The 12,450-nt window shown below is 35.5% G+C and overlaps 1 protein-coding gene across 1 annotated transcript in view; it reads left to right on the plus strand.

Moving 5' to 3' along the window:
- ERBB2IP (erbb2 interacting protein) overlaps positions 1-11,948 on the plus strand; it is a 56,832-nt gene extending 44,884 nt beyond the window's left edge. The window contains exons 18-22 of the mRNA XM_010132762.1: positions 620-803; positions 1,592-3,113; positions 8,901-9,044; positions 9,868-9,999; positions 11,709-11,948. Coding sequence (XP_010131064.1) covers positions 620-803; positions 1,592-3,113; positions 8,901-9,044; positions 9,868-9,999; positions 11,709-11,948 — 2,222 coding nt within the window. The remainder of the gene's footprint in view (positions 1-619; positions 804-1,591; positions 3,114-8,900; positions 9,045-9,867; positions 10,000-11,708) is intronic.
- The last annotated feature ends 502 nt before the right edge of the window (positions 11,949-12,450 follow it).

Here is a 12,450-nt window from a genome sequence, read left to right on the forward strand (position 1 = left end):
CTTTCCCTTTGGGAATGGAGAGGGTTAATAGAGAGCATCTGTCATTTGTCTAGTGGGTGGCCCAGCCCTAATCCATGGCAGCGTTAGAAGACGACGATCAGTTCTCTAGTCAAGCAGTGAAAGCAGAAAAAAAATCGTATTCTTGAGTGTTTGAGAAAGCTGCGTTGACATCCTAATTTTCTTGCTTCTTACAGTTTTAAAACAGAGAGGAGAAAGCATGTTCAAAATCCTGCAAGCAAAAGTTGTTCATTTTCATAGGTGTTAGTAGACTCATGTAATTAAAAACTTTGAAATCATTGCAAAAACAGAAATATGACTTGATACATATTTGGGGGAAATATTATATAACGTAGCACTAGCTTATACCAAGGAAGCTTGGAATGAAGCAACAAGTTAAATTTCATGAACAAGTGAGGGCTGTTTACATTGAGCCAAATACTTAAAAAATAGAAATTCCTGCCAATGGCCTTCTGTAACTTTAAATGAAATTGGCAAAGGTACTAGCTTAACATTTTAGTTTCTGGCAGTAAGAATTACTGAAGAACAAGAGACAATTTCTAAATACTGTAACATGCACACATTAAATGGCTATTAAACAGATGGCAAATTTTTATTTCAGATGATTCAAAAGATGCTGATTCCTTATTTGATGAAGCTACCCACAACAGCAATCAAAATAACAGCAACTGTTCCTCTCCTTCTCGAATGTCAGATTCTGTTTCCTTAAATACTGATAGTAGCCAAGATATTTCTCTCTGTTCTCCAGACAAAGAAACACATGCTGCTGTTCTGTCCACGATCAGGTTTGTAAGATACTGTATACTACTGAGCAAAAAATAATAGAAAAATGTTACTTCGTCTTTCATGCTATGTTTCCATTCCTTTAATTCATTAATTTATCATTTATGAAATAATTTAAATGTTTATGTTTTTAAATAAGGTTAAATAATGGAATAGCTTTTTAAAAAAAATTCAGAGGCTAATTTTAGTATACAAAAATTGATTCCTATCTGTTTTAATAATAGGATATAATAATGTCATCCTTATAATTTGTTATCCCTTCAAAATACTTCAATACACCATTTTAAAAGCTCTATGGTTTTATTTGCATATTTTTGAAGATCAGTTTGACTACTAACATAAAAGGCTTTTAGAAACTTATAAAGAAAGGTTGCTAGTCTTCTTGAGTTTTTATTTAGATAGTGCCATTTTTTATAAGAAATTGCCGAAGGAAACAAGGCATTTGTCCAAAATCGTCACAGAACTTTCAAGTATTTGATTAAAAAAAGATGGTTACCATCACTTTGTATTTTTTAACACTTCTGAAAGGTCTTCAAAAATTTCTGTTGGATTTAAACAAACTTCGGAAGTCAGATGATACAAACGTGACCAAAATGAGCCCTCTATGTAATATAGTTCTGCATTGATAAGGTAGCAAATCATAAATGTGGTTGTATATTGGTCTTTCTCCTGTTTTGTGTGCACAATATGTCTGTATTGCACATTAAGGATTGCTTTTTCTAAAAACAGTTCTTAAAGGAATATATTGGTTCCTTATGGAATTTCTCATAAGAGCCATCTTTTTTTCCAGAGGAGAAGATGAAAATTTGAATAATCTTTTGCAAAATGGAGGTGAATTGAGCATTACGGTAGAAGAAAAAATAAATGTTCAAGAGAAGGTTACAAATTTGCCTGAATATGAATTAAGCATTGAAGAAGGATTGGGCCTAATTGGAAAAGGTGCTGATCTAAGCACTCCTACAGAGGAGTCGCACAAATTAGACCAAATAAACATGAATATCAATAAGCTGGTTAGTGAGGAGGCAGTGCCTGTCCCTGTAGAAAGGTTACAAACACAGGAAATAGTTTCAGTAAAGGGCTTTTTGAATAACAACGTGAAAGAAGAAAGTGAGCACTTGGAAAATGGAAATAAATATGCCATAAATAAAGTAAATGGACATCCTGAAGAAGCAGTACTGTCCCCCAGTAAAGATAAACTAATGAGAAGCACTACAGTTGATGGTGATTCTGTTGAGCTGTCTGTTTCGAGGAGCACTGAAGATTTGTCCCCACATGGAAGTGGTCCTGTGATGAAATCTCACAGCATCACCAGTATGGACACTGGTGGTCTAAAAATCTATGATATTGTCAATGAGAATGGATCTCAACAGTCAAACTCAGTGGTAAAATCAGCATCTGATAGTGTAGATGGAAAAAACATAGTCCGAAGTAAATCTGCTACTCTTCTGTATGATCACCCTTTGCAGGTTTTTCCTGGGTCATCATCATCATCCGATTTAGTTTCGTCTGCAAAAGCTGCGTTCAAGTTTGACTCAAATCACAATCCTGAAGGTGCTAATGTTGTGAGGGGATCAGTGACAAGTGGTGCACAGATGTTGTGCGCTCCACAGTATAATATTCAGTATAGCAGCAGTGCAACAGCGAAAGACACCTTGTGGCCCCAGAAACAAAACACCCAAGTAGAACAGGGCAGCTTACCTCCTTCACGTCTGCTTAGGTCTGACAGTACAGAAGCGCCCAGCTATGTCAAGCATTCTGCCAATATGAATTTCTCCAATCACAACAATGTCCGAGCCAGTGCTGTGTATAACACTCATCAACGGATGGCTGGGAGACATACAGATATGTGGGCTATTGCACCAAATGATAGACTGCTCCCAGGAGCAACCAGACACACTCTTCAAAGGCAGAGCAGTGTGTCTTCTACAGCTTCTATAAATGTTGGGGATACTGTACCTTCAAGGCGGACCCAGGTTCTTGAAGGGGACTATTTAACATACAGAGATTTGCATTCAATGGTAAGAGCTCCACCAGTAATGTCTGGGCAGCAGAGACCTCTTTCTGCCAGGACATACAGCATTGATGGTCCAAATGTACCACGACCACAGAGCGCTCGGCCATCGGTGAATGAAATACCAGAGAGAACTATGTCAGTTAGTGACTTCAATTACTCACGGACTAGCCCTTCAAAGAGATCAAACCCAAGGGTTAACTCCGAGCACTCTTTATTAGACCCTCCAGGAAAAAGTAAAGTTCCTCATGACTGGAGGGAACAGGTGCTGCGACACATTGAGGCTAAAAAGCTAGAAAAGGTAAAAATAATTTTTAAACTTTTCTACCTTTCTGTTACCTGGATATGAAATAAGTTAAATAGTCTGTGTTTTGAACTACTTTTAATTGCCATTGAAAATGTATGTCTGATACTGTATTAAAAAGGATAGATGTGTTTGTGATGAATATCTGAGAAACAAATAGTAGGATGTAAATGAACTTTTCCCCCAAAACAAAGAAAGTCCCAGCTGTTTTTTACATCATGTTTGCCATACTTGCCAGTCCAATTACTTTGGAATACATTAGATAATGTCACAGTGACCTGCTGGATTGCAAAGCCAGCTCTTTTAGACCAGGTAGTTTTTATTGTAACATTGTATTCATATTATACTATACACTTGATCTTTCTGTTCTGCCTTTTTCCCCCCTATTTCTTCTCTTTAAGAACAAGTAAAAGAAAATCGGTAAAATCTATTTGGAAGTAAGGTCTAAATCTTCAGTTGCTGAAGAATTCAAAAGCCATCATTAACATGTATTTGCCCCCAAGCCAATTGTCTTTTGAAGTTGGGTATCTGACAGATTGTTGAATGAATATGTGAGATAACACTTTAAAATCTTGTAATTTCAGGAAATCACGGGAGGTTTTGATAAAACAGGAGATGATGAACAGGATTCTTTATGTACTGTAGTACTTTATGTACTGTAAATGCTATCAAGAATTCGAGCTAATACATAGAGCTGAACAATTACGTAGCTTCAAAGAATTTGAGTAGAGATCAGAAGAGTGTAATCTATGCCATCCAGCTAAACCAGTTTAAAAAAACATCAACATGGGTAGAATGTCATTAGCCTGATCAAGTTTCTTCAGAGGGGAAGTGAGTAAAGCAGCCAAAATACATTTGATAAGGCTAGCTAGATGAATTTTCTTTTGAAAGAACATGGTTTGGTTTGTGATTATTATGCTAAATACTTCAATATCTGTGATAGCTAAAGAAATGTAATTGGAGATGGTTGGAAAAGCTACTTATAGCTATAATTCTTATTTGGAAATTCAATTATTCAGAGGGATGGGTTTGCTTTTGTTTGTTTTAAGTTGCATAACTTCTGGTAATAGAAAGAGATGGGATTTCTTTGCTTTAAAGAAGCCTGCATAACACCTGATCCAGCTTGAGTCACGTACCATATATAATATTTTCTGGCTTTCACTGGACTGCACTGTAGTGTTTGGAGACCTTTTGTCCCACAAGACAGTCACAAACCTCACCATATTCCAACCCTAGTAAAAGCTGCATTGTCTATCATTCTTCTGGATGCATATATCAAATCTTACATGAAATAACAGAGGCAAGAATCCCAGAAATTCCTGACTGCAGGGGGAAACAAAATCTCAGTGCCCTGCTAATGCAGTTTGTTTGTAGTTCATTCTTACATCATCTACATTTGGTATGTTAGGAACAATGTTTAATACACAAGTTCTGTAGCGGTGTAGTCACCTTTACGGAAATGGAATTGATTGCTTGACTTGATGGCCTTTTTTATCTATCCGTACTTTCTATTACGTTTTAGATGTAAATATTAATTTTTATTTCCTACTAGAGTGATATGGAATAGCTGCTGTTGAGCTCCTATGTTTCTTTTGTTCTGGTCTTGAAGCATTTTAAAGTAGCTTTTACTTAGCAATTTAAGACTTATTTATGGGTTTAAAAGTGAATTTGCATATAATTGTCTACCTTACATTCTCTGGAATATGACTGTCTTAAAGAGACAAATCTAAACTGTGAAAAATGGAGATGTGATCCCATATGGCAGCTGCCAAATATGTTAATGTAGAAATTCTAGGAATTCACTGGATATTTCTTTGTTCTTTTAACATAATGGTTTTGGTATTTCTGTTTGTAATTAAAAGTGAGCTGAGGGTGGGGTGGGGCTTAATCTGTAAATCAGAATTCTGAAGTATTTTGAAGTCTGAAAAAAATTTCAGTGATTACAGAACTCATTTAAGGAACCAACTTTTAAGGACAAGTTCAATCACAGACATTTAAGGACCATTTATTGAAAAATTGCTTTGACAAAGCTTTTATAGATTTAAAATGGCATTTCTCTGTTTTAAAGCATAAGACACAGCACTGGCAAAAACAAGTATACAACATTAAGCCTTATGATGAATATTGGATTCATATTGTCTTGCCTGTGGTTAAACACAACATTATGCGTTAATAGAACTACCTTTGCTGTGAGTCTTCTGAGCCTGTTACTGAAATTGATCATGTTTATTATTTCCATCCTGTGCTTATTAGGAAAGAGAGTGTAGTGGGCTTTGAGGGGTTGGTTTTGTTGTGGGTTTGGTTTTTTTTTCTTTTGGCTAAGCTCCTGAAGTGTTTGTTTATTTTGTTTTTATAAAATTTTTTAACTGGAGGGGGTGTGAACACAGGTCAGCAGTGTCTGCTTGTAGAACAAATTGGAGAAGGTAGTTTTTGTTTTGTTTATTAGCCCTTAGTACCTGATAGAGGTAGGAAAAAAAAAAAACCTTTCAAGAGTTTAATTTGCATGAGGAGACATACAGGATAGTTTTAAGTCCAGCAAAAATGTTTAACAATGGATTCCAGCCATGTACCCAGCAATTGTAATCCCTTTGACAAGCAGTAAGGGGGCATACATTGATTAACTAAAATTATCTACCTGGTTGAAGAAAGGTGAAAACAGTTCATGAGACCACTTGCAAATAGAAGCTTTGCATATGTTCAGAAGAAACCATTTGCTCACCTGATGCAAAGCATATTGTATTTTGGGATAAAGAGCTTATTTAAATGTCAAGCTGCTCTCTAGTGGTTGTATATATAAACTGTTGCAAAGCATGTAGTCAATTCTGTCCCATGCCCAAACGCATGAATTCAGTGCACAGGTTAGTTTTTAAGAACAGCAATAATTTTCAGCATATTTAACTTTTTGAGTGTGAGTTGCCAATTTTATCACTTGATAATGTTGCAATAGTCTTCTATATTAGTCTTCTTGAAAGTTTTCGTTTAGGAGTTTAAACTAAAATACTGCTTGTGTAAAAGCACCAGTGTCAGACACATTTTATTGTGTGGTAGAGGAATTTTTTATCCATAAATTGCACTAATAAGTATCTGCAACAATTACCTGCAAGTATCTATTCTATTTCTATATGCTGAGTAGGCAGAAACAGTTACTGGGCCTAACTGTGTCCTTTCATATACATATACATATACATATGTATATTTTATTCTTTTTTGTTGGGGATCTGTCGGGAGTTCAGGTGTGTGTTTCCTTTCAATTCTAATTTCATCTGGAAATAAGTCCTGTATTTTTTAGCGTCTTTTACCTACTATTTATCTAAATTGGCAGAGCTTTCAGAGAAGAGATCATAAAGTTTGATTCCTATTTTCCAATTCAGAAATCAGAAGAGGAGGTTTTTTTCTCAAAGTTGCCATTGTACAGTGCCTTACTAAAAAAAAGTCCAGGTGTTTCAGTATTGATACAGAACTGCATTTTTAATAGAAGTTTGAAAGTCTGTCTTGAATTAATTTTTTACACCTATGTAACATACAGAAATATTTTAATTGATGTGGCCTCATATTTTCTCCATGTTAAGCTTGCTTCAATATGTTAAGGAAAGTAACGTCAGAGGCTCTGAAGTGAATATAAATTTAACTTAACATAAAATTAAGTGCTTAAATAATTATAAGATCATAGCATGAAGAATATTTTGACGTTGATAAATTACCGTAATGCTATCTAGTCAGTAGTTACTGGTTTTAAATTTTTCTTTTCGGGCAGTTTTTTTCCATTTTGAATGGACTACTGAACCATCAGTGTGTTACAATGATATTTTGTGGAGTTCAGAAGTCTGTACATCACACTTTAAAAGGAATTAGATTCTTGTGCATTTAGAATGTGAACAACAAATGTTCTGACCCTGCAAGCCTTTTATGACAGTGGAATTTTTCCTTATGTAACTCTTCAGTAAGAATGCTTCACTTCTTGAAGATACTTTTTTTTTGCAGGATCAGACACCTAAATTCATTCTTTTTTTTTTACTCTCTCATAACTTAGGAATAATTTAATAATATTTAAGTCATTCTTATTTGGGATAAACTGGCATCTTGCTAGAATTCTATCAGGTTTCCTTTTTTTTTTTTCTCTTTTTTTTGCTTGTGTGCTTTTACTCCAAAAGGCTTAAAGCATTAATTTTAGGCCTTTCAAGTACTCCATAATACCTTGAGCAAACTTTTTCTAAGGAATCTTAGATAGTCAAGGACAGAATTAAAAGTGAAGGAATTTCTAGACATTTAATATAGCCTTATGTCTACCTTTTGCTGGCAATTGATTCCAAGTACTGTTAAATAAAATACGCTAACACTTAAGCTTAGTATTTAAGTTATGGCTATTCCAAGATAAGAATGATATAGATTCTTATTCCCTGCAGATACTTCAATTTTATTAGTTCTGTTCTATAGCAAAATTTCATGGATTATCATGACAGACTCCAGCCAATCTTAACATTACAACAGTATTACCCAATAGAAATTCTCCCAGGTAAATTCCACTATTTATTGTCCTGCACCTAAGTAAATGCAGTCAGGCTCTTCAATTCCCAAAAGACATCCTTTTGAAATTTGAAATGGTTAATAGTCTTGTAAGCTACAAAATGGAGAATACATTCTGACTCTTAGCATACAGAAAAAACTGTGTGTAAACCCCAAAACTATGCTACTAGCTGCCTGCATCTAAACTGGTTCCATTAGAGGCTGATTGTGACTACAAATTCTGATTTATATGCTGAATTTTTTTTCTAACTTTGTTCATAGCCATTTTTCATTATGTCTTGTAGCTTTTAATATGTGTTCTTCATGGTTGAATTACTGATTTCTAGTAGACGTAGCTTTCACAAAAGTATAGTGGAACATGGCATCAGGTTAGAGTAACTGAAATGAGTTACTCTAAATGAGCATTAGAGTTACCGTTTTGCAGGCCATTATGCCCTAAGACACTGCAGCAAATCAAGCAGAGAATGGAGTTGGTACTTGGAAATAACGTTTATATTTAATCTAAAGTTTAGACCATACATTTATTCCATATTTAATTTTTAATAAATTGGAATAAAAATCAGGGGGTTTAATGGCATCAACATATTCAGATTTCCAGATGTGTCTTCTCTGGCACAGCAGTCTTCAGGAATCTCACTAAGAAATGTATAACCATCATCATGCTCACACTGAGAAGCAAAATTAAGAGGAATACTGTTCACGCTGCAAATGCCTCGATTTCTCTCTTCCCAGCTTAAAATAGATAGAGGAAAAATACTTCCTAGATTTGTCACTAGGAATCTCTTCTTGTGTTAAAATAACATTTTCTTACAACTCCATGTAATTTTAAATACTACTTGTTCTACGCTGTTTGTACTTGTGTGTTCCTTCTAATTTAGTGTTGAGATGCTGTTCCCAGTGTAGAGAAGGAGAAAGAGGGGGGAAAAATGAGACAAAATAACTTGTAATTAGATGGTTTCCACAGGTGCTCTTCTTGACAAGCTGTGCACCTTTGTTGTTTTTCCAGACATATGAACATTTGAATGACTTTATTTACGTGTAATTCTGCATGTCAGCTGCCGATTGCATGCTGATTTACAGTAAATAAAGGTAAATAGGGGTCACTGAGTTGTGTGTTACACATTACAGTGGTACTGTTATTGCATGGTTTTTATCTTGCATGACTATGGAATATGTTTGTATTAGTCTATGTATAACATGTCTTGTGGTTTATGCATGCTGCACTAATCTCTGTGTTAAATCTGTCCCCTCTTTATTCAGAGCATGCTGTCTAGGTCCTTTAATTCCAATTACGCTGCAGTTAGCAGCTTTCCCTATGGCAGCTCTAGGGATCTGCATGGCAGCCAGGGTAGTGTTGCCTTGAGTGTTGCAGACGGAAGAGGTTCTGGTGTGCACATTGTTCGAGTGAGTACCTACAGGAGGCTATTGCAATATATAGAGGGGGAAAGAATAAACTGTGAGAGGTGTCCTTAAATTGATAGAGTAAGCCTTTTACATAGGGACAATGCTTTCAGTAAAAAGAAAGTAATTTATATTCTGGAATTTTTTAATAGATATCAAATCAAACACATTGCCTTCATTTTGTATGCCTTAAACTTACTCCGAGGCTTTGCAATTTAATGCCATGAAGTTGAGCTTTCTAACTGGTCTTTATAAATGGTTGAACCTATGTCACATTGTCTGGTTTCATTGTACATAAGGGAACAAGAGATTACCATTCTGAATTTAACATAGGTGAATAAAGGTTTGAACAAAATCTTGTTATGCTTTTTCCTTCCCCAAAACAAACTCTGATGATGTAAACTACACTGTAAGATACAGTAGGCATTCAAGAAAATTAATAGTTTGTAAGGAAAGTTTGTAAGGACTCTTAAACTCTGAGCATCCTGAGTGATGTTATGGTATCCGTAGTGACCAGGATAAAGTCAATAAAAGACTTCTTTTGACCATATGAATCCTTGAAGAGGCAATCCATAGCATTTGTTGATTTTTCTTATTAGTTTATTGGTGATCAAAGACACCTCTGCAGTTGCTAGTTTTTGTAAATATCAATCAATATTTTATGGGTATGGTGTTTTGACTAGTAGGATTTTCTGCATAAACCATGTACTAGTTAATCAAAGATAAACGATGAAGGCTTTAACGTTTTGTTCTGGGCTTCTTATGAGAATTTTTTAGTTTGAATTATATGAAGACAGTCATCTTTACTGCTCCATTCTTTTTAAAGCATCCCCAGGCTTCTACTCAAGGAGACCAATGCCAGGATGAAGTGTTCATTTCAGGACAGCAGAATTACTCATCTGCCACACTTAGTCTCAAAGATATTCCTCCAGACAGCATGAAGAAAATAGCTGTGCAGGTAATTTTTTACATGACACCATGTATAAGATATAATTATGATTATTTGTAAGGATGTATTTCTTCATTGGTAGTAGAAATACATGTTGGGATAGCAGTTGGAACAGGGACTTCTTTAAAATGTAATTCCAAGAAATCAAAGATGGCATAAATGAAATAGCATCCTCTTTTTGGAAGACAAAATAATTAGCTTTATTAAGGGGAATGGTTCTCATTTTTCTTCAGCAGGGACTTTGAAAGAAGAAATTTGCAGAAAATGTAATTGCAGGTGAAAATTGGAATATGGCAGATGATTTCAGGAAAGCAATCTGAAGCTGATTCAACCTGTTAAAAAACAAACCTGAAATCCTTTGTGATGAAATCATGATGATAAACTAAAACTTGTGGGAGACATTCTGTATTCAAGTACTGTCTATACAGGCAGGATTTACTACAATAAAATTAAATGGATGCTTGTAAATTATTGCGTACACCAACTGACTCTATAACTTTAGTAATTTTAGTTGCCTTTCTACAGACATTGGATATTGGGAATTTGCATAGCTGTGGATACACTTTGTCTATGTAAACTGTACCTCTGGCAGTGCAACAAAAAATTAGTTTTCCTGTCATCCTTTAGGTTTTCAAAAAAGGCAATAGAAAATCGTGTAAATAGAATACATCTGATCTGTGAATAAGTTTTAAGATTGTATATGCAGACGTTACCATATCTCAAAATCACTTTGATGTGAAAAACCTCATCTTAAGAGAATAGACTCTAGTATGTGCCCATTCACAGAGCATGGTTAAAGGTTTAAATTTGCACACTTCAGTCACTTATAATACTGAAAGAGTATTTTAATATCCTTGTGCCCTATAACTGATGGGGTATTGGTGGCAGGCAGAAAGAGTCTGTAACTCAATACTGTAGCATTTTTGGTATGTGGGAATCATACAGACAGTTGAGTGACTACTTAGGCTGCTCAAGACCATGAGGCATGTAGGCAGGGAGGGAAAAGACTGCCCATGTCAATGCAGAGCTGAACAGTAAATCTGAGGCTTCAGTAAGAAAAGATGTCTTCTCCAGCATCATTCCTAATGACATAGTTTGAGTGCACTGTATGTCTTGACAGTTGTGTACCTTACTGCAGTTTGTTATCATTATACCTATCAAATCAATGACAGATGTGTTAACAAAAGAATAACATTTATTGGAAATACCATTACCGTTTCAATATTAAAATCTTGAACTTGTAAGTGAATTTGCTCAGAGGGTTTTCTTGTGAAGTGGTCACCAAAAGATGCTTGGAGACCATGTAATCTCTGCCCACTAGCTGTTGGGATTTTTACTGTGTGTATGATCTACTCAGAATTGTTGCAACATCTCTGAATTTTATGCAATCAAAGCGCAAACTATAATGATACCCACCAAGTGTCAATGCTGTCCATTGCATTGCTATAAAATAGGGTTGGGGTAAGTCAGTGAAACAAGTGCTAAAAGCAAAGACTGTGTGGTCTGTTCTTGTGGATTAGCACTCAAAGTAAGTTCTTTGTTCTCGTATTTCTTCTCAGTAGGTCAGAGCTGATGACTATAAAGAAGATTGAGTATAACTGTACATGATCCAGAAGAGTAGTTTTTAGTGATGTTCCTTAAAGTAATAATAAATAAAGGAGGAAGTGGGGATTGCTACTTGTAAAATGCATCACACTGAGTATTCATGTTTTATTCAGATACCTTTGACAAATGGACAGATGTGCCAGCCTCAAAGACCTCAGGCAAACTACACCCAAGTCCATCATCTCCCTCCTCAATCATCAGTAGCAAGACATCCATCTAGAGAGCAATTAATTGATTACCTGATGTTGAAAGTTGCCCACCAACCTCCCTATACCCAGTCCCAGTGTCCTCCCAGACAAAGCCACGAGCTGGCAAAGCAAGAGGTAAGAATGAAATCTAACTTGATGCTATGATGTCAGACAAGTGTCAGTAGCAGGGAATTGTTAGATTATTTTCATTTATGATCATATTTCTCTGTAGGTGGTGACGGGTATTGTATAAGAATTTATCTCCGGAAGATGACAGCATTATCTCAGTGCAGTTCCACTACTGAAATCACACATTCCTTCTAGCTTTGACCTCTTTTTACTTTTTATGTGAACATTTTAAGAGGGAAATGTGGTAGATTTTTAACAAAATGTTCCAGAAACTTAGAATTGCATCTTTTTTCTGCCCTGGAAAACTATTTCTCAACTACCTTTATAGATCACTGACTCATTATTTCTCTAGTAACTGAAAAAATAGAAAGTAGCAGTACAATGCATAGTACTTTGTGTCTATTCATTGCTATCAGGAATGGTTAAAAAACCTGCAAATAATGCAGAAATGTTGTCGCAGGTTGGAAAAGGGGGCTGTTTCCCACCGAAAGGGATGTGACAAAGTAATGTGTGGGCTGGAAAAGCAACCCAGCCAAAC

This window comes from Buceros rhinoceros, unplaced genomic scaffold (assembly GCF_000710305.1).
Source record: "Buceros rhinoceros silvestris isolate BGI_N320 unplaced genomic scaffold, ASM71030v1 scaffold2383, whole genome shotgun sequence".
In the NCBI taxonomy this organism is placed as follows: Eukaryota; Metazoa; Chordata; class Aves; order Bucerotiformes; family Bucerotidae; genus Buceros; species Buceros rhinoceros.